The sequence below is a fragment of the Dendrobates tinctorius genome, unplaced genomic scaffold (assembly GCF_039654945.1).
Source record: "Dendrobates tinctorius isolate UK_male_01 unplaced genomic scaffold, ASM3965494v1 ptg000138l, whole genome shotgun sequence".
Lineage (NCBI taxonomy): Eukaryota > Metazoa > Chordata > Amphibia > Anura > Dendrobatidae > Dendrobates > Dendrobates tinctorius.
Window position 1 is genome coordinate 11633629 of NW_027361806.1, and position 22774 is coordinate 11656402.

General features: G+C 47.4%; 2 protein-coding genes across 3 annotated transcripts in view; one reads left to right on the plus strand and one right to left on the minus strand.

Moving 5' to 3' along the window:
* Positions 1 to 1315, minus strand: part of OMA1 (OMA1 zinc metallopeptidase) — a 127860-nt gene extending 126545 nt beyond the window's left edge. The window contains exons 1-2 of the mRNA XM_073544576.1: positions 1126 to 1315; positions 88 to 459 (exon numbers count right to left, since the gene is read on the minus strand). Of these exons, the coding sequence (XP_073400677.1) occupies positions 88 to 455 (368 nt within the window). The 5' untranslated portion in view covers positions 456 to 459; positions 1126 to 1315. The remainder of the gene's footprint in view (positions 1 to 87; positions 460 to 1125) is intronic.
* Positions 1316 to 1497: 182 nt separating this feature from the next.
* MYSM1 (Myb like, SWIRM and MPN domains 1) overlaps positions 1498 to 22774 on the plus strand; it is a 29994-nt gene continuing 8717 nt past the window's right edge. For both annotated transcript variants that reach the window (XM_073544573.1, XM_073544574.1), the window contains exons 1-11: positions 1498 to 1654; positions 11815 to 11893; positions 13426 to 13496; positions 13751 to 13828; positions 14629 to 14658; positions 14971 to 15049; positions 15352 to 15450; positions 15560 to 16185; positions 16317 to 16447; positions 16525 to 16628; positions 21847 to 21924. In XM_073544573.1, the coding sequence (XP_073400674.1) occupies positions 1599 to 1654; positions 11815 to 11893; positions 13426 to 13496; positions 13751 to 13828; positions 14629 to 14658; positions 14971 to 15049; positions 15352 to 15450; positions 15560 to 16185; positions 16317 to 16447; positions 16525 to 16628; positions 21847 to 21924 (1431 nt within the window). In that variant the 5' untranslated portion in view covers positions 1498 to 1598. The remainder of the gene's footprint in view (positions 1655 to 11814; positions 11894 to 13425; positions 13497 to 13750; positions 13829 to 14628; positions 14659 to 14970; positions 15050 to 15351; positions 15451 to 15559; positions 16186 to 16316; positions 16448 to 16524; positions 16629 to 21846; positions 21925 to 22774) is intronic.

Below are 22774 nucleotides of genomic sequence, written 5' to 3' on the forward strand. Positions count from 1 at the left end.
GCGGGACTGCCGACGGCACAGAGGGAGCGGGACTGCCGACGGCACAGAGGATTTCAGGAGTGTAATCAGTAACTTCTAATAACTGACCTGCCAAGGATTATAGCAAACAGTTTTTGTAGCGGTTTGATAAGAAGCCAGACATGTGGAGGCAGGAGGACATTGAGGCGGCGGGTGGTGTGGATGGACCTGCTGCCCCAGGAGGAGATCCCCAAGCTCTGTAGATAACTGGTATACACTAGTGGGCTGTGCCCCCCACAGACCGCACTCCTGCCTATGGGGGATACGGAGGGTGATGGCCAGGCGGGCCGATACTGTCCAGTCCTCAGGAAGTGCTCCGCTCTTCTCGGATTTGGTGCATTTAGTACATTTCTATGAAGGGTTAATCCAGAAGAGACGAGTCTGTTCAGGGAGCAGATTCTCTGTCGGGAGATGCACAGGATCCGGGCCGCCTCCATCCTCCTGGAGAGACACGAGGTTTACAATGTATCATCGGGGAATTGTCTTATCAGCGATTCTCTACTATACATCTTCAGTATTCTACAGAGTGAGGAGAAACCATTCTATTAATTGGGGGGGGGGGGGGGGTTAATGGATAATCTGACATTTACACCGGAAATTGGGGAAAATTATAGCTAAAATCTGCAGCTGATGACTTTCTGGAACATAAATAGCTCCATTTTCATTGGTCTTATAGAAGTAAATGAAGCGCTCGAGCATGGACCACTCTGCAACGGAGTGTGAGACCCCGAAGTCTCAGGAACAGTGCGGTTACAGTGAGTGGAGCCCCAAAAATCAGAGTTTTTTAAATTGTTTTTACATTGTTCAGATTTTTTTTTTTTTAATCATTAAACTAATAATAATAATAAAAAAAACCAATCTGCACAGGGTCAGTATCTCAGCGATCGCACCGATCTGGAGGATCAGGGATGTTACACCCCGATTACACTTTATTTTTTCATGTTTCAAGGACAATAAGGGATCAGACGGGTGGCCCCAACTCTCCCATGCACCAGGCAAGGCTTTGACTTGCAGGGCATGCTGAGGTTAGTAGTTCCACAACTTCCTAGACTCTACAGCTGTCACAGAAGCCCCTCCCCCATCACAATGACCCTGATCACCACTCACCACCACCAAGGACAAGTCTCAGCGTCACGGCCAAACACAGCCAAATCCTCCCATTTACTGTCCGTCCACCTCTACAACCACTAAGGACGGGTGAGACGGGTGACAGACTCCCCACAACCCGGAGGAGGACGCACAGCAGCCACTGTCACGTGGGTGTCACTTCGCCGCCATCTTGGTACACCCACTTCCACGGAGATTCTATCTAGGCCAAGTTTTCAAATATTATTCCAAGTATATCGAGTAGAAAAAATAAATAATCACCTGAAAAGAAGTCCGGAGCTGAAAAAAATTAAAATCGTGATTGTTTACCAACATGGTGGCTTTCTCTTCGCCTTCTGACGCAAGCGTACCAATGAGAGGAGGAATATGGCGCCCGGAAGGAACAGGTGAAGGTGTACCAATGTGGCTCCCGGAGAAGCCTATTGGCTGCTGCCCTAGTGACGTCAACAGAGGCCGTTGGAGGAGCAGACAACATGGCGGAGGAGGCGGATGTGGACATAGAGGGAGATGTGACAGAGTCGTGCCGGGGGTGAGGAGATGGGTTGGGTGGGCAGCAGAGCTGGCACTCAAGGAGACCTGTGTTATTTCACAGCACTGTTATATCTGAGTGTTGGCAGAGGAGCTGACAATCAGGTCAATAGCTGCAATCCACATCACTGATATAGTGTTATTACAAGACCTCTGCTTTCTGTCAGTGAGTGAGCACGTGCTTGTTTCCATTTATAAGCTAGAAACCATTATTGGCACAGCTGGAGGTTTGTTTCTATGTGTCAGTGGATAGAGCAGTGGTTCCCAAACTCCAGTCCTCGTGGACCCCAACAGGTCATGTTTTCAGGATTTCCATAGTGTTTCACATGTGAGAGAATTCCTGATGCCTTGATGATACTTCCATCACCTGTGAAATACTAAGGAAATCCTGAAAACATGACCTGTTGGGGTCCACGAGGACTGGAGTTTGGGAGCCACTGGTATAGACAATCCTCTGTGAGCTGCACACAGCCTCCTCCTGTCCTGATAGTCCGTTACTATGTGTCAGTGTATAGACAATCCTCTGTGAGCTGCGCACAGCCTCCTCCTGTCCTGATAGTCCGTTACTATGTGTCAGTGTATAGACAATCCTCTGTGAGCTGTACACAGCCCCCTCCTGTCCTGATAGTCCGTTACTATGTGTCAGTGTATAGACAATCCTCTGTGAGCTGCACACAGCCTCCTCCTGTCCTGATAGTCCGTTACTATGTGTCAGTGTATAGACAATCCTCTGTGAGCTGCGCACAGCCTCCTCCTGTCCTGATAGTCCGTTACTATGTGTCAGTGTATAGACAATCCTCTGTGAGCTGTACACAGCCCCCTCCTGTCCTGATAGTCCGTTACTATGTGTCAGTGTATAGACAATCCTCTGTGAGCTGCACACAGCCCCCTCCTGTCCTGATAGTCTGTTACTATGTGTCAGTGTATAGACAATCCTCTGTGAGCTGCACACAGCCCCCTCCTGTCCTGATAGTCCGTTACTATGTGTCAGTGTATAGACAATCCTCTGTGAGCTGCACACAGCCCCCTCCTGTCCTGATAGTCCGTTACTATGTGTCAGTGTATAGACAATCCTCTGTGAGCTGCACACAGCCCCCTCCTGTCCTGATAGTCCGTTACTATGTGTCAGTGTATAGACAATCCTCTGTGAGCTGCACACAGCCCCCTCCTGTCCTGATAGTCCGTTACTATGTGTCAGTGTATAGACAATCCTCTGTGAGCTGCACACAGCCCCCTCCTGTCCTGATAGTCCGTTACTATGTGTCAGTGTATAGACAATCCTCTGTGAGCTGCACACAGCCCCCTCCTGTCCTGATAGTCCGTTACTATGTGTCAGTGTATAGACAATCCTCTGTGAGCTGCACACAGCCCCCTCCTGTCCTGATAGTCCGTTACTATGTGTCAGTGTATAGACAATCCTCTGTGAGCTGCACACAGCCCCCTCCTGTCCTGATAGTCTGTTACTATGTGTCAGTGTATAGACAATCCTCTGTGAGCTGCACACAGCCCCCTCCTGTCCTGATAGTCCGTTACTATGAGTCAGTGTATAGACAATCCTCTGTGAGCTGCACACAGCCCCCTCCTGTCCTGATAGTCCGTTACTATGTGTCAGTGTATAGACAATCCTCTGTGAGCTGCACACAGCCTCCTCCTCTCCTGATAGTCCATTACTATGTGTCAGTGTATAGTCAATCCTCTGTGAGCTGCACACAGCTTCCTCCTGTCCTGATAGTCTGTTACTATGTGTCAGTGTATAGACAATCCTCTGTGAGCTGCACACAGCCTCCTCCTGTCCTGATAGTCCGTTACTATGTGTCAGTGTATAGACAATCCTCTGTGAGCTGCACACAGCCCCCTCCTGTCCTGATAGTCCGTTACTATGTGTCAGTGTATAGACAATCCTCTGTGAGCTGCACACAGCCCCCTCCTGTCCTGATAGTCCGTTACTATGTGTCAGTGTATAGACAATCCTCTGTGAGCTGCACACAGCCCCCTCCTGTCCTGATAGTCCGTTACTATGTGTCAGTATATAGACAATCCTCTGTGAGCTGCACACAGCCCCTCCTGTCCTGATAGTCTGTTACTATGTGTCAGTGTATAGACAATCCTCTGTGAGCTGCACACAGCCCCCTCCTGTCCTGATAGTCCGTTACTATGTGTCAGTGTATAGACAATCCTCTGTGAGCTGCACACAGCCCCCTCCTGTCCTGATAGTCCGTTACTATGTGTCAGTGTATAGACAATCCTCTGTGAGCTGCACACAGCCTCCTCCTCTCCTGATAGTCCGTTACTATGTGTCAGTGTATAGTCAATCCTCTGTGAGCTGCACACAGCCCCCTCCTGTCCTGATAGTCCGTTACTATGTGTCAGTGTATAGACAATCCTCTGTGAGCTGCACACAGCCCCCTCCTGTCCTGATAGTCCGTTACTATGTGTCAGTGTATAGACAATCCTCTGTGAGCTGCACACAGCCCCCTCCTGTCCTGATAGTCCGTTACTATGTGTCAGTGTATAGACAATCCTCTGTGAGCTGCACACAGCCTCCTCCTCTCCTGATAGTCCGTTACTATGTGTCAGTGTATAGTCAATCCTCTGTGAGCTGCACACAGCTTCCTCCTGTCCTGATAGTCTGTTACTATGTGTCAGTGTATAGACAATCCTCTGTGAGCTGCACACAGCCTCCTCCTGTCCTGATAGTCCGTTACTATGTGTCAGTGTATAGACAATCCTCTGTGAGCTGCACACAGCCTCCTCCTGTCCTGATAGTCTGTTACTATGTGTCAGTATATAGACAATCCTCTGTGAGCTGCACACAGCCTCCTCCTCTCCTGATAGTCCGTTACTATGTGTCAGTGTATAGACAATCCTCTGTGAGCTGCACACAGCCTCCTCCTGTCCTGATAGTCTGTTACTATGTGTCAGTGTATAGACAATCCTCTGTGAGCTGCACACAGCCCCCTCCTGTCCTGATAGTCCGTTACTATGTGTCAGTGTATAGACAATCCTCAGTGAGCTGCACACAGCCTCCTCCTGTCCTGATAGTCCGTTACTATGTGTCAGTGTATAGTCAATCCTCTGTGAGCTGCACACAGCTTCCTCCTGTCCTGATAGTCTGTTACTATGTGTCAGTGTATAGACAATCCTCTGTGAGCTGCACACAGCCTCCTCCTCTCCTGATAGTCCGTTACTATGTGTCAGTGTATAGACAATCCTCTGTGAGCTGCACACAGCCCCCTCCTGTCCTGATAGTCCGTTACTATGTGTCAGTGTATAGACAATCCTCAGTGAGCTGCACACAGCCTCCTCCTGTCCTGATAGTCTGTTACTATGTGTCAGTGTATAGACAATCCTCTGTGAGCTGCACACAGCCTCCTCCTGTCCTGATAGTCTGTTACTATGTGTCAGTGTATAGACAATCCTCTGTGAGCTGCACACAGCCTCCTCCTCTCCTGATAGTCCGTTACTATGTGTCAGTGTATAGTCAATCCTCTGTGAGCTGCACACAGCCTCCTCCTGTCCTGATAGTCCGTTACTATGTGTCAGTATATAGACAATCCTCTGTGAGCTGCACACATCCCCCTCCTGTCGTGATAGTCTGTTACTATGTGTCAGTGTATGGACAATCCTCTGTGAGCTGCACATAGCCTCCTCCTGTCCTGATAGTCTGTTACTATGTGTCAGTGTATAGTCAATCCTCTGTGAGCTGCACACAGCCTCCTCCTGTCCTGATAGTCTGTTACTATGTGTCAGTGTATAGACAATCCTCTGTGAGCTGCACACAGCCTCCTCCTGTCCTGATAGTCTGTTACTATGTGTCAGTGTATAGTCAATCCTCTGTGAGCTGCACACAGCTTCCTCCTGTCCTGATAGTCCGTTACTATGTGTCAGTGTATAGTCAATCCTCTGTGAGCTGCACACAGCCTCCTCCTGTCCTGATAGTCCGTTACTATGTGTCAGTGTATAGTCAATCCTCTGTGAGCTGCACACATCCCCCTCCTGTCCTGATAGTCTGTTACTATGTGTCAGTGTATGGACAATCCTCTGTGAGTTGCACACAGCCTCCTCCTCTCCTGATAGTCCGTTACTATGTGTCAGTGTATAGTCAATCCTCTGTGAGCTGCACACAGCCTCCTCCTGTCCTGATAGTCTGTTACTATGTGTCAGTGTATAGACAATCCTCTGTGAGCTGCACACAGCCCCCTCCTGTCCTGATAGTCCGTTACTATGTGTCAGTGTATAGACAATCCTCAGTGAGCTGCACACAGCCTCCTCCTGTCCTGATAGTCCGTTACTATGTGTCAGTGTATAGTCAATCCTCTGTGAGCTGCACACAGCTTCCTCCTGTCCTGATAGTCTGTTACTATGTGTCAGTGTATAGACAATCCTCTGTGAGCTGCACACAGCCTCCTCCTCTCCTGATAGTCCGTTACTATGTGTCAGTGTATAGACAATCCTCTGTGAGCTGCACACAGCCCCCTCCTGTCCTGATAGTCCGTTACTATGTGTCAGTGTATAGACAATCCTCAGTGAGCTGCACACAGCCTCCTCCTGTCCTGATAGTCTGTTACTATGTGTCAGTGTATAGACAATCCTCTGTGAGCTGCACACAGCCTCCTCCTGTCCTGATAGTCTGTTACTATGTGTCAGTGTATAGACAATCCTCTGTGAGCTGCACACAGCCTCCTCCTCTCCTGATAGTCCGTTACTATGTGTCAGTGTATAGTCAATCCTCTGTGAGCTGCACACAGCCTCCTCCTGTCCTGATAGTCCGTTACTATGTGTCAGTATATAGACAATCCTCTGTGAGCTGCACACATCCCCCTCCTGTCGTGATAGTCTGTTACTATGTGTCAGTGTATGGACAATCCTCTGTGAGCTGCACATAGCCTCCTCCTGTCCTGATAGTCTGTTACTATGTGTCAGTGTATAGTCAATCCTCTGTGAGCTGCACACAGCCTCCTCCTGTCCTGATAGTCTGTTACTATGTGTCAGTGTATAGACAATCCTCTGTGAGCTGCACACAGCCTCCTCCTGTCCTGATAGTCTGTTACTATGTGTCAGTGTATAGTCAATCCTCTGTGAGCTGCACACAGCTTCCTCCTGTCCTGATAGTCCGTTACTATGTGTCAGTGTATAGTCAATCCTCTGTGAGCTGCACACAGCCTCCTCCTGTCCTGATAGTCCGTTACTATGTGTCAGTGTATAGTCAATCCTCTGTGAGCTGCACACATCCCCCTCCTGTCCTGATAGTCTGTTACTATGTGTCAGTGTATGGACAATCCTCTGTGAGTTGCACACAGCCTCCTCCTGTCCTGATAGTCTGTTACTATGTGTCAGTATATAGACAATCCTCTGTGAGCTGCACACAGCCTCCTCCTGTCCTGATAGTCTGTTACTATGTGTCAGTGTATAGTCAATCCTCTGTGAGCTGCACACATCCCCCTCCTGTCCTGATAGTCTGTTACTATGTGTCAGTGTATGGACAATCCTCTGTGAGCTGCACACAGCCTCCTCCTGTCCTGATAGTCTGTTACTATGTGTCAGTGTATAGTCAATCTTCTGTGAGCTGCACACAGCTTCCTCCTGTCCTGATAGTCCGTTACTATGTGTCAGTGTATAGACAATCCTCTGTGAGCTGCGCACAGCCTCCTCCTCTCCTGATAGTCCGTTACTATGTGTCAGTGTATAGTCAATCCTCTGTGAGCTGCACACAACCTCCTCCTGTCCTGATAGTCCGTTACTATGTGTCAGTGTATAGACAATCCTCTGTGAGCTGCACACATCCCCCTCCTCTCCTGATAGTCCGTTACTATGTGTCAGTGTATGGACAATCCTCTGTGAGCTGCACACATCCCCCTCCTCTCCTGATAGTCTGTTACTATGTGTCAGTGTATAGACAATCCTCTGTGAGCTGCACACAGCCTCCTCTTGTCCTGATAGTCCGTTACTATGTGTCAGTGTATAGACAATCCTCTGTGAGCTGAACACAGCCTCCTCCTGTCCTGATAGTCCGTTACTATGTGTCAGTGTATGGACAATCCTCTGTGAGCTGCACACATCCCCCTCCTCTCCTGTCAGTCCGTTACTATGTGTCAGTGTATAGACAATCCTCTGTGAGCTGCACACAGCCTCCTCCTGTCCTGATAGTCTGTTACTATGTGTCAGTGTATAGACAATCCTCTGTGAGCTGCACACAGCCCCCTCCTGTCCTGATAGTCTGTTACTATGTGTCAGTGTATAGACAATCCTCTGTGAGCTGAACACAGCCTCCTCCTGTCCTGATAGTCCGTTACTATGTGTCAGTGTATGGACAATCCTCTGTGAGCTGCACACATCCCCCTCCTCTCCTGTCAGTCCGTTACTATGTGTCAGTGTATAGACAATCCTCTGTGAGCTGCACACAGCCTCCTCCTGTCCTGATAGTCTGTTACTATGTGTCAGTGTATAGACAATCCTCTGTGAGCTGCACACAGCCTCCTCCTGTCCTGATAGTCGGTTACTATGTGTCAGTGTATAGACAATCCTCTGTGAGCTGCACACAGCCTCCTCCTGTCCTGATAGTCCGTTACTATGTGTCAGTGTATAGACAATCCTCTGTGAGCTGCACACAGCCCCCTCCTGTCCTGATAGTCTGTTACTATGTGTCAGTGTATAGACAATCCTCTGTGAGCTGAACACAGCCTCCTCCTCTCCTGATAGTCCGTTACTATGTGTCAGTGTATAGACAATCCTCTGTGAGCTGCACACAGCCCCCTCCTGTCCTGATAGTCTGTTACTATGTTTCAGTGTATAGACAATCCTCTGTGAGCTGAACACAGCCTCCTCCTCTCCTGATAGTCCGTTACTATGTGTCAGTGTATAGACAATCCTCTGTGAGCTGCACACAGCCTCCTCCTGTCCTGATAGTCTGTTACTATGTGTCAGTATATAGACAATCCTCTGTGAGCTGCACACAGCCTCCTCCTGTCCTGATAGTCTGTTACTATGTGTCAGTGTATAGTCAATCCTCTGTGAGCTGCACACATCCCCCTCCTGTCCTGATAGTCTGTTACTATGTGTCAGTGTATGGACAATCCTCTGTGAGCTGCACACAGCCTCCTCCTGTCCTGATAGTCTGTTACTATGTGTCAGTATATAGACAATCCTCTGTGAGCTGCACACAGCCTCCTCCTGTCCTGATAGTCTGTTACTATGTGTCAGTGTATGGACAATTCTCTGTGAGCTGCACACAGCCTCCTCCTGTCCTGATAGTCTGTTACTATGTGTCAGTATATAGACAATCCTCTGTGAGCTGCACACAGCCTCCTCCTGTCCTGATAGTCTGTTACTATGTGTCAGTGTATGGACAATTCTCTGTGAGCTGCACACAGCCTCCTCCTGTCCTGATAGTCTGTTACTATGTATCAGTGTATAGTCAATCTTCTGTGAGCTGCACACAGCTTCCTCCTGTCCTGATAGTCCGTTACTATGTGTCAGTGTATAGACAATCCTCTGTGAGCTGCGCACAGCCTCCTCCTCTCCTGATAGTCCGTTACTATGTGTCAGTGTATAGACAATCCTCTGTGAGCTGCGCACAGCCTCCTCCTCTCCTGATAGTCCGTTACTATGTGTCAGTGTATGGACAATCCTCTGTGAGCTGCACACATCCCCCTCCTGTCCTGATAGTCTGTTACTATGTGTCAGTGTATAGACAATCCTCTGTGAGCTGCACACATCCCCCTCCTCTCCTGATAGTCCGTTACTATGTGTCAGTGTATGGACAATCCTCTGTGAGCTGCACACAGCCCCCTCCTGTCCTGATAGTCTGTTACTATGTGTCAGTGTATAGACAATCCTCTGTGAGCTGCACACAGCCTCCTCCTGTCCTGATAGTCCGTTACTATGTGTCAGTGTATAGACAATCCTCTGTGAGCTGTACACAGCCCCCTCCTGTCCTGATAGTCTGTTACTATGTGTCAGTGTATAGACAATCCTCTGTGAGCTGAACACAGCCTCCTCCTGTCCTGATAGTCCGTTACTATGTGTCAGTGTATGGACAATCCTCTGTGAGCTGCACACATCCCCCTCCTCTCCTGTCAGTCCGTTACTATGTGTCAGTGTATAGACAATCCTCTGTGAGCTGCACACAGCCTCCTCCTGTCCTGATAGTCTGTTACTATGTGTCAATGTATAGACAATCCTCTGTGAGCTGCACACAGCCCCCTCCTGTCCTGATAGTCTGTTACTATGTGTCAGTGTATAGACAATCCTCTGTGAGCTGCACACAGCCTCCTCCTGTCCTGATAGCCCGTTACTATGTGTCAGTGTATAGACAATCCTCTGTGAGCTGCACACAGCCCCCTCCTGTCCTGATAGTCTGTTACTATGTGTCAGTGTATAGACAATCCTCTGTGAGCTGAACACAGCCTCCTCCTGTCCTGATAGTCCGTTACTATGTGTCAGTGTATGGACAATCCTCTGTGAGCTGCACACATCCCCCTCCTCTCCTGTCAGTCCGTTACTATGTGTCAGTGTATAGACAATCCTCTGTGAGCTGCACACAGCCTCCTCCTGTCCTGATAGTCTGTTACTATGTGTCAGTGTATAGACAATCCTCTGTGAGCTGCACACAGCCCCCTCCTGTCCTGATAGTCTGTTACTATGTGTCAGTGTATAGACAATCCTCTGTGAGCTGAACACAGCCTCCTCCTCTCCTGATAGTCCGTTACTATGTGTCAGTGTATAGACAATCCTCTGTGAGCTGCACACAGCCCCCTCCTGTCCTGATAGTCTGTTACTATGTGTCAGTGTATAGACAATCCTCTGTGAGCTGCACACAGCCTCCTCCTGTCCTGATAGTCCGTTACTATGTGTCAGTGTATAGACAATCCTTTGTGAGCTGCACACAGCCTCCTCCTGTCCTGATAGTCTGTTACTATGTGTCAGTGTATAGTCAATCCTCTGTGAGCTGCACACAGCCTCCTCCTGTCCTGATAGTCCGTTACTATGTGTCAGTGTATAGACAATCCTCTGTGAGCTGCACACAGCCTCCTCCTGTCCTGATAGTCCGTTACTATGTGTCAGTGTATAGACAATCCTCTGTGAGCTGCACACAGCCTCCTCCTGTCCTGATAGTCCGTTACTATGTGTCAGTGTATAGACAATCCTCTGTGAGTTGCACACAGCCTCCTCCTGTCCTGATAGTCTGTTACTATGTGTCAGTGTATAGACAATCCTCTGTGAGCTGCGCACAGCCTCCTCCTCTCCTGATAGTCCGTTACTATGTGTCAGTGTATAGTCAATCCTCTGTGAGCTGCACACAACCTCCTCCTGTCCTGATAGTCCGTTACTATGTGTCAGTGTATAGACAATCCTCTGTGAGCTGCACACATCCCCCTCCTCTCCTGATAGTCCGTTACTATGTGTCAGTGTATGGACAATCCTCTGTGAGCTGCACACATCCCCCTCCTCTCCTGATAGTCTGTTACTATGTGTCAGTGTATAGACAATCCTCTGTGAGCTGCACACAGCCTCCTCTTGTCCTGATAGTCCGTTACTATGTGTCAGTGTATAGACAATCCTCTGTGAGCTGAACACAGCCTCCTCCTGTCCTGATAGTCCGTTACTATGTGTCAGTGTATGGACAATCCTCTGTGAGCTGCACACATCCCCCTCCTCTCCTGTCAGTCCGTTACTATGTGTCAGTGTATAGACAATCCTCTGTGAGCTGCACACAGCCTCCTCCTGTCCTGATAGTCTGTTACTATGTGTCAGTATATAGACAATCCTCTGTGAGCTGCACACAGCCTCCTCCTGTCCTGATAGTCTGTTACTATGTGTCAGTATATAGACAATCCTCTGTGAGCTGCACACAGCCTCCTCCTGTCCTGATAGTCTGTTACTATGTGTCCGTGTATGGACAATCCTCTGTGAGCTGCACACAGCCTCCTCCTGTACTGATAGTCCGTTACTATGTGTCAGTGTATAGACAGACACGCAGTTGTAAATTTCTGGCTGCAGCTGAAATATGCTCTTAATCCTTCCAGCGACGTCTGCATCATACACCGGCACTCGTTTCACCTAGATGAGGGGGAGACACCAGTCATCATGAAACCCACAAGGGGTATTAGGGATTGTCATGTTTAGAGTCCGCGTCCCTGATCTTGTGCGTGTATCCTGCAGAAACCACGAAAGTCTGAGCTCAGCGTTCACCCCAGATCCCGACCTAGACCCCGAATGGAGGCGAGAAGACCTGCTGACTGTGAGTATCCTGCTGGCCGCCTGCCCCCCACCAACCTCATGGCTACATGTATATGTGTCACATATCTGCACCATCATTTGCCTCTTCTTTTTCTAAGAGCCAGAACTTCTTTTTTATTTTTCTGCTAGCATAGACTTACCAGATAATGTTCTGAAAAAATGTGAAACATTTTCTTATTCGGGTGAAATGGTAAAAAAGAAGGTTCCCTTTTTAAGGGAACCTGTCAGCAGGATTGTGCTGTGTAACCTACAGAGAGTGTCAGGCCGGCGCCGTTATACTGATTACAATAATTCCTGGGGATGAAATCCGTCTTGTGGTTGTTGTTTAATCTTTATTTTCAGTTTTGAGTTAATGATACGCTCGTGCCCTGGGCGGCCTGTGGGGGGTCTTCATGTGGTGCTCTGATTAGGTATTCACCTGTATGGCTTCTGACAGGTCACTGATCCCTCACTGACCTGCCCCCAGTTTACATAATGAATATTATATGTATATCATGAAACAAAAAAATTCCCTTCTGCAGGCAGGTGCCTGGGCGGCAGCATGATTGCATATAAAATGTGTATGTAATCCTTTTCTTTCATGTTATTCATAAATTCCGGGAAAAAAACAAAAATCAGTTTGAAAATGGCGCTGGCGGCACCTGCGCAGTAGCAGTTATCAGCGATCCAATAGATGCTACTGCACGGACGCCGGCGGCGCCTTCTTGCTAGAGAAAAAAAATAAAATTGCCTCCTCTAATATGGCGGCGCCTGCACAGTAGCACATATCAGATCGCCAATAACTGCTGCTGTGCAGGAATCGGCCGCGCCATCTTAGTGGAAGTAATTTTGTTTCTCAAGCAAGATGGCGCCGCCGGCGCAGTTGCAGCTATCAGGTCATCGATTATTTGCAAACTAATTTTTTTATTTTTAATATATATTTTTTTATACATACACATTTTATATGCGGTCATGCTGCAGCACAGGCTGCTGCCTGCAGAAGGGAATTTTTTTTGTTTCAAGATATATATATATATATATAATATTTCATTATGTAAATTAGGGTGCAGTTCAGTGAGGGATCAGTGACCTGTCAGAAGCCATACTGATGAATATGTAAGCTGAGCACCACATCAAGCCCCACCCGAAACTGAATATAAAGATTAAACAACGAACCACAAGACGGATTTAATCAACCAAGGTATCATTGTAATCAGTATAACGGCGCCGACCTGACACTGTCTGTAGGTTACTGTGCACAATCCTGCTGACAGGTTTCCTTTAAGTCCTCCCCCTAAGGTTACAATCAATTGTACAATACTTGTGTAGCCTTAAAGGGGTTGCCTGGCTTTGGGGTACAATTCTGCAGTCACTCTATGTCCAGTCTGTGACTGCAGACTTTTAAATCCTCACATCAAACGCACTATAAACTTATACCCTAAGACCGGACAAGCCCTTTAAAGGGTTAATCTGTAGTGATCGGAGCTTTTTTTTTTTTTTTTTTTTTAACCATTTCTGTAGTAAATTGATCCCTGACCTGTTTTCCTTTTCCAGCCGTGGACTCTGGACAGCACAATCAGCGCTGAGAACCGCGCCGTCATAGAGAAGATGCTGCTAGAAGAGGAGTATCCTTTATCTATTGTCCCTGAGCAATTCTGGATTATTGAGCGGATATAGAAAGCTAGAAAAACGACTCGTATAAGCCCAAATGTTTGCAGAAAATCTGCTTCTGTTGGTGATTTTCCATTCTGCCGGCTGCTTCTCTTGTGTCCGGATTGTCAGGTTCGGATGATTGGATCCTGAATTGTCGGCACTGCGCTGTCCGATGCAGCCGGCAGTTCTATCGTGTCTTATTTCTTTTTTCCTTAGCTTCTCCCAGATATTATTTCCCTACTAAGCCGTCTGCAGCCAAGTTCTGGTTTGAAGCTAAAGATGGAGACAAACCCTGCATCAAAAGGTGGAGTGTGGATTTCACATCTTTGACAGTCATTAAAGTGGCTGTAAACCTTAAAGGGTTTGTCCACTGCTTATTGATGCATAGATCATCGATAACATATCGGTGGGGGACTGAGACCCTGCAGATCAGCTGCTTCATCACCAGCGTTGACACGTAAACGCTGTACGGAGCTGGAACAGCACAGCACCATGTAGTGGCTACTCCCAGGTACTGCAGTTCAGCACCTATTGAAGTGAATGTGATCTGAGCTGCAGTACCTGAGAGCGGCCACTACATGATGTATGTACTGCACTCTCCCTTCTCTGTACACCGTTCATATTCAGCTGGAGCTGGTAACTGCTGATCTCGGGGTGCTGGGGTCTGGTTGCAACGATCAGATGTTGATTACCACCCGAGTAGTTGACAATCCCTTTAGATTGAAATTCCCATATTAAACATTTATTTCATATCCTCCCTTAACGTGTCTCTCTCCATTGACTTCTGAGCATCTGCTATGGGAATACACCCTACTAAGTAGCTAGTGTTGGAATGAATGCAGTTTTGTTAAATGGACCCCCCCCATCCCTCTATGCTGTCTCCCTGATCTGGGAGGCAGATTATGGGTGATTGGAGGAATCTAGAACATGCTTAGTAATTACTCCCAACATTTCCACATCCATCCTATAACCCTTGATATAATATCTGACATTACTACTCACACCAGTCGGACCCCTACTGGTGGGACGACGATACTGGCTCCTGGTGACTTGACCCCAATATCTGGTGCGTAGGCATAACGTACAATGTCTTCTTACCTACAGGAGTCCGCAGAAGAAAGCGGCGCGAGTCCCGTAAGTAGTGATAGTGCGTATGACTCTTGTAACTCTTGTAATGGGTGATATGTGGAAGTGACAATTAAAGGGCCACTCCATTCTTCTGCAAATGAAGCGTTAAGGGGATGGTCACGCATGTTTATAAGTATTCATTAGTGCATCCATGGCATTTATTTCTTACCTCTGAGGTATATGGCACCTCTGTCCTGGACATGGCCGCCACTGATGGACCACACATCCTTGAGCAGCCTCTAGTAAAAGTACTGTGGATAGGAAAATAAGGCTTGGACAGTGTTTTTCACACAGACCTTTCTTGCGGTTCTTTTCTAGGGCCAGATCCCCATCTAAGTCCGGCAGCTGCTCCGTGAAGTGGAGCGTGGAGGAAAAGGATCTGTTTGAGCAAGGACTGGTGAGCGTTACGGTGACTCCTCATGTTTTATAACTGTAATTGGTGGTTTATTGCATGTCTGTCCTCGACTTGTGATGGCCACCCTGATATGGTTGGGGTCCCTCTAATAAGGATGGGTTGGGGAAGGGGCAACCTGTGTAATGAAGGTGGGTCAATATGGTTGTAGCAGTTTACCTGCTCTTTGCAGTTTTGTTCCACTGGTCTAGAGACCTAAAATAATGGAAACTGACCCCTACCACCAACCTTTTTTTCATTCACAAGCCCCTTAAGAATTTGTTTTTATTTTGCCATCTTTCCTCTAGGCCAAGTTTGGTAGACGTTGGACCAGCATTGCCAGATTGATCGGGACCCGCACCGTGCTACAAGTGAAGAGCTATGCCAGGCAATACTTCAAGAATAAGGTCCGTGCCTGCTCTGTAGTATGATCGCGGTGTTTGTCTTACAGGGGCTGCCCCTCCTTTTGCACATCTATTAGCATGGCTGATGGTGACGTTTGTTGTATTTGCACAGTGTAAGGTGGAAGATGGAGAGAAAGATTCCAAGATGGGTTCTCCTGTTCTTAATCTTCTCGGTCTGGAGGATCCCAGAGGGGATGAGCTGTCTGCGTTTCGAGGCCGAGCCGACCCCAATCTCAATGCTGTAAAGATCGAGACATTATCGGATGATGAAGAAATCGATATAACGGACGAACTGCAGGAGGAGACGGCTGATATTGCGGACTCTCACTACCAACTAAAGACTCCATCAGAGGACGTGGAGCATAAAGCCACTGAGCAGGGAGAGGGGCCAAAGACTGACAGCTTGTGTCAGGCGACAGGCCGCGATGGCAGCTCTCCCCATGCGTCAGTGTCTGCGACCCAACGCGACTCTCCAGTTCACAGTCCCCAGCAGGAAGCACTGAGTCCTGATGCTCCACTTGCCCCAGACCAGAGTGACTGTCCTCTCTCATTACCTTCTCCTCCACCCTGTGAGCAGGAGGAAGAGGACGAGCTGAGACCTCCAGAGCAAGAAGTGGAAGTCGAGCGAGAGTTTATATCCGAGGAAGAAAAGCAGGCCATCTCTGAATTCTTCGAGGGCCGGCAAGCAAAAACTCCCGAGCGATATCTTCGGATCCGTAATTACATCTTGGAGCAATGGTAATGCATGAGTGATGGGAGCACACCACCATTCTCTGTGGAATTTCCTTAAATTGCAACCTGTCCGCTTACAGTGGCAGGCCCGATGCCCGAGGCTGCACTAATTAGTTTTATCTTTTTTCAACCACAAGGAAAAATTGTAAGCCAACTTATCTGAACAAAACTTCGGTGCGTCCGGGGCTGAAGAACTGCGGCGATGTGAACTGCATCGGGCGCATCCACACCTACCTGGAATTAATTGGTGCCATTAACTTCGGCTGCGGTAAGTCATCAGACTTCGCATTTGTATTTGACAATTCAACATAATGTCCATTCGCTGAGATTTGTGTAAATTTCCAGAGCAAGCCGTCTACAACCGGCCACGACCCGTGGACAGAAGCAAGTGTAAAATGGGGAAGGACGCGCTGGAAGCCTATGAGTTGGCTCATCGCCTGCAGTCTATGGTACGATGAATATCATCTGTTTTAGCTTAGCGGGCATTGAGAATGCAGCTCTGGTTGTGACTCGAGCACAGTCTGTTATATTGTGATAATGGTGCAGTATGTGGTGCTCACTGGTAACCTCAACAAAAACTATTAAGTCACCAGAGCAGAACAGCCGCTAATTTGGAAATATCGTATAAGGGATCCATTATAGCGTTTTACATGGAAGCCACGGCACCCATGTGAGCTTAGCCTTACTCAAATTGCAGATAAGTTACTTGCAAGCGAGCAGCAACATTAATGCTGGGATTATAGGGGGATTTGGGCCAACGATCGCTATGTGTACTTGCTGCATCGCACCACAGTACAAGTAAATAGTGTCCGCCAGGTGGACCGTGAAAATAGTTGGACCCAGTTTCTCTTGTATTGTGCTACGATGCAGTGCTCTTTGGCCGCACGACCCGCCTCGCAGCCAAAGTTGGCGTGAAACATCACGACTCTGGTCACAGTACGATGCCATAGGAAATAGCTAGGCTGCAATCCCATTGTCACGCAGCACATCGCTGCATTGCTCAGTCCTTAATGCAGTTTTGGATGTGACTGGAGAAGAAGAGATTGATTGCAGATCGTTAACGAATTTACAGATTTGACTCTTTCTCTTCCACCGACACTTTATGCTTATTTTCCGAATTGCGAGTAGAGAATAGCTGAATTTTGGCGACTTTCTTACAAGCAGCGCAGTTTTGCAGCTGCCGTCTTTATTGCTTTTTCAGTGTTAATTCGCCCAGCGCCCGCCGGGTGATATTTATGTGCCGGGTGTCACTGCTGCTCTGTCTTGCGGCTTTGGAGAGAAAATGAAGCCAGTTTCATGCAATTTACACAAAATCAATGGAGATTAAAGGATGTTTTACTGTTTTTCCTCGGGAACAAACACATATCTTATTTATATGGGCGGTGACGGAGCCAGAGCGCCTTTTATGTGGACCTTGAGAGTTTTCAGCCAGAGTCGCGGCCACAGCCAGGAATTACTGCGATATTGCAGCAGGGAGCGGGTAATAAAGCTGCGAGAGCTGAAAATACTGGGCAGCGGCGGCATGCTCCCATAGACGCTCCGCGTGTTGTCCTCGCCGGCTCTGCGGACTTAACCCCGTATGGAAGCAACCTGTCTGGCCATCACTGCAGTGGGAGAACTGGAGACCTTAACTCTTAATGTATATTTCCATATGTGTTTTACATGACGGAGGGGCTTTTAGTTGTCGTGAGGAGTTGTAGTATTTGATATCACCATTTTGGGTACATAAACCTTAGTGTTCACGCATTCCCTCGACTTTCAGATAACTTATTATCTGATGGAAAATGTGATAAAAAGACAAGTTGCTAATCCCTTAATTTATATCTCATGTTTTTACCCCCCAAATCACTCCAGTAGTCGTCTCCCTTCCGTGCACTGCACTGCCTGTGGCAAGATTAATCCGTCTCCAGCCGCAGAGATTTTACAAAGGCGTACATGGACTGGTAGAGGGGCTTTGTCGCTCTGCGGCGGCGGGGCTTTGTCTTTACAGTAAGTGGGGACGGAGCTTTGTCCCTCTGCTCCTGTTCTCTTGCTTATCGATCTGCATTCAGGCAGGACAGAGAGGCAGACTTCTTTTTTCAGTATAGGGTAGATACAGTTTTGTACAGTGGCAGGTGCAGTGCATGCTGTGAAGGGAAGTTCCTGCATCTATAGTACTGGCAGAATGCTAATAAAAAGAAACCATCCACTATAAGGCTATGTGCCCACGTAGTGTTTCATTCCGGACACTAAAAACCGGACTCCTTCCCAGAAATCGCACGTATTTTTCCGCGCGATTTCACCGCGATTTTACCGCGATTATCAAATAAATCAAATCAAATTTATTATCGCCAAGTACATATTACATATATACAAGGAATTCTTTGTGGCAAAGAGGCAACATAATATATAACAACAGATACAACAAGTAACATCTAACAAGACAGATACAGTATATAGTCTACACATGACGATTTAATTGTTGAACAGAGAGTGGATAGAAGCTCTTCATATGGCGGGTTGGTGCTGCATTTGGGGACTCTGAAGCGACGTCCTGAAGGGAGTAGTTGGAATGAGGAGTGTCCCGGGTGAGAGGGATCGGATGAAATTTTCAATGCGTGGGATCGAATACTCTTATCATAAAGATCCTGGATTTTAGGCAGGGGGAACCTATAATTCTCTCTGCTGTTCTGAAAGTCCTTTGTAAGCGGAGTTTGTCATGCGCAGTGGCTCCCCCATACCAGACTATCAGAGAGGAACAAATCACAGATCTGATGACAGCATTATTTTCAGCTGACGCAGGAAGAACATCCTCTGTTGTGCTTTTCTTATAACAGCATCCACGTTTTTCCCCCATTTAAGATCATGAGAGATGATAAGGAATTTGGTCTCTGTGACCCTAAGAACCACTTCGTCATGGATGTAGATTGGAAGTATCTTATGTTGATCTTTCCTAAAATCCACAACCATCTCAGCAGTTTTTTTAGTGTTGAGTACAAGATTATTGGCTTTACTCCAGTCACATATTCTTTTCACCTCACTCCGATACAAGTCTTCAGCATTTCCCCTGATGAGACCAATCAGTGTCATATCATCGGCAAATTTCAAGATTTTTACTGAGTCTGCTGAAGAGATGCAATCATTCGTATAGAGAGAAAACAGTAACGGGGACAAAACACACCCCTGAGGTGCCCCGATGTTTGTGACCAAGGTGTCCGAAGTGAATGGTCCAACTTTTACACTCTGTATCCTGGCTGTCAGGAAGTTATAAATCCACAAGCATAAGTTGAGAGGGACTCCAAGAGCTACCATTTTCTTATGAAGTAAATTCGGATCAATGGTATTGAACGCTGAGCTAAAGTCCATGAAAAGAATCCGGACATATGAGTGCAGTTCATCTGTATGATCCAAAATGTACTTCAGTGCCAGATTGACAGTGTCGTTTGCCGAACGATTCTCCTTATAGGCAAACTGAAGCGGGTCCCATAGCTTCTGCGTGAATTTTATCAGGTGGGACATCATAATTCTTTCGAAGACTTTCATAGCTACAGATGTGAGTGCTACTGGTCTATAGTCGTTCAACTCAGAGGATCCCACTTTCTTGGGGACAGGGATAATTGTGGAATTTTTCCAACACTGAGGTACAACGCACTCTTCCAGTGACACATTGTATATATTTGTCAGTATAGGGGCAAGCTGGGTAGCACATACTTTCAGACACATTGGCGATACACCATCAGGGCCAGGTGCCTTTTTGACCTTAAGTCCCTTCAGGATGCGTATCACCTCTGCCTCGGAGATCACTACTTGTGTGTTGCACAATGAATGATCTTTATATGAACAGACTGAGGAGCTTAGAGATGAATAGCCACTGTGTGTAGAGCTTGCCTCAAATCTGCAGTAGAATTCATTTAACTCTGCTACCAGACTTCTGCTGGGGTTCACTATAGTGGGGTGGCTTTTATAATTGGTGACCTCTCTTAATCCTCTCCATGCAGATCTAGTATCTTTTGATGAGAACCTTTCCTCCAGAATCTTTGCATACTCGTGTTTGGCTAACTTGATCTCTTTAGATAGCGAGTTCCTAAGTTTCTTGAATTCAGTAATATCGCCTGCTTTATAAGCCTCCTCTTTTCTCTTACGGATCAACCTGACTTAATTTGTAAACCACGGCTTGTTGTTTTCCCCGAAAGTGGACAGATTTGGATGGAATAAACGTGTCTTCACACAAAAACGGATATATGAGGACACTGCATCAACCCATTCATCCAGACCCGAGCATGTTTCCTGGAATACCTCCCAGTCCGTGCATTCAAAGCATGCTTGTAGTTGCAATTTTGCCTCCTCAGACCATGTCTTCTTTGTATAAACTGTAGGTTTGGATGTTTTCAACCTTTGCCTGTAGGCTGGAATTAAATGAATTAGACAATGATCTGAAAAGCCCACTGCTGCTCTCCTCACTGCCCTGTAGGCCCCTTTTATGACTGTATAGCAGTGATCAAGCGTATTGTTCTCTCTTGTGAAGCAGTTTATATGTTGAGTAAATTTGGGGAGAGTAAATTATGATCGCGATTTTGCCGCGATTTTCGCGTGCGATATTCAAGCACTTTCCAAGCGATTTGAAGCATTGCTTGGAAAGTGATTGACAGGTTGGTCACACTCGTCAAACAGTGTTTGACAAGTGTGAGCAGCGTTTTACTATTGAGGCTGCCTATGCGGCCTCAATAGTAAAACATAGAATGTTAGAATGCTCAAAAAAAAATAAAAAAATCGGGGTATATTTACCTTCCGACGTCCCGCGCTGCATTCCCGGCCTCAGCGTTCCCAGTAATGCCTTGCGAGACCTGTGATAACGTTGGTCTCGCGTTGCTATAGCGATCTCGTGAGACCACGTCCTCACAGGTCCTTGCCGCAAGGCATTACTGGGAACACTGAGGCCGGGAATGCAGCGTGTGACGCCGGAAGGTAAATATACCCTGATTTTTTATTCTTTATTTTACAGGGGTATGGTACCCAGGGCCTGGAGGACAGTCTCCTCTCCTCCACACCGTGGGTACCAACCGCACATGAGACGCTTAACTTCCCGCATGGTGGGCATAGCCACATGCGGGAAGTAAGCGATTCTCATGCATTCCTATGTGTGCGGAATCGCGGCAATTCTTTGCGATTCCGCACAAAAGAATGAGCATGCTGCGATTTTTTCCGCGATGCGGTTCCGCCGCGGAAAAAAGCGCAGCATTAGCATAGCATGTGCGGAATGCCATAGGAATGCATGGGGGGCGTTCTGTACACGATTTTTAAACGTTTTTGCGCTGAAAATCGCGGCAAAAACGCTTAAAAATCGCTACGTGGGCACACAACCTAAAAGAGTGGATGGAAATTTATAGGACATGAAAAATTGGGACAAGTCCTAGACATATTACACCAAAATGTGCACCAAATACATAAATACATGTCATAAATACATGTGGTGCCAACAGGTTTAGGAAATTTATACTTATTGCGATGTTTTACTAAGTTCAGGAGACAAAAGGAAAACGGTGAGATCTTGTCAATTTTTGTCTGGATGTCCACTGCAGACAGTGAGGCCCAGACGTCACCGTGGTCTCCGGTCTGGTTTTCTGCTCTCTGATGGGCCCCCGGCTTGTTACTCATCAATAACAAATGTCTTTCTTCCTTTTGTACCAGCGAACCAGAAGAAGACGCGTCCGAGACCCCTGGGGAAACTGGTGTGACGCCAGAGATCTGGAAGGACAGACCTTTGAGGTCGGTGGGTGCGAGGTTTTCACGTTGATCTGTGCTGATTGATTTTTTGACACATCCTTATAGTTGGTCAGTTAAGGCCCCGTTACATTTAGCGATGCACCAGCGATCCCGACCACGATACGACCCGGTCAGGATCGCTGGTGCGTCGCTAAATGGTCGCTAGTGAGCTGCCAAACAGGCAGATCTCACCAGCGATGCAGCAGTGGTCGGCGGTCGTATTTACCTTTCAGACGCGGCGAGGGTGTCCGTCTTACGATAGAAAGCTCCAAACCCTCTGTATAGACGTTTGAGTTAAAGGTGTTTGTCCCATGCTCATTAATGGTTAATTGCAAAGTGCTCGTTAAAAACAAGCAACTTTCCTCTTATTGAAAGTCCTCTCGACCAGAGGGATTTTTAATGCTTTACTTTACAACTCGTTGCCCTAGCTACTGGCTACCTCTGCTGTCCATCGTAGGTGGTCAGTCTCCTAAGAAAGAAGCACGCATTTGGAAGCTGTGTGCTATACAGCTGGTAGGCTCAGGACTAAATCTGGTGCAGATCTCTGGATCCATCCAGATTTGGTCCCCCTGTGCTCCTCCGAAGCTGCAGGGGCAAAGCCGCAGGATCAGCGAGGGCACAGAACCGACCAGCAGCGCAACCGTGTCACTGGTCAGAACTGTGAACCTTCAGGAGCGCTTCTCCCAAAAACGGGAAGCCTGGAGGCAGAGGGGCGGTGCAGTCCTTAAGAATGAGGCCACCACTTGGGGGAGCGCTGTGTGTACTGTGTATACCTAGACCTCATTAATAGCACAATATTCAGTAATAAAGCCGATAACACCTCTTATCACATCCAGTCCCTGTAATCTGGGTT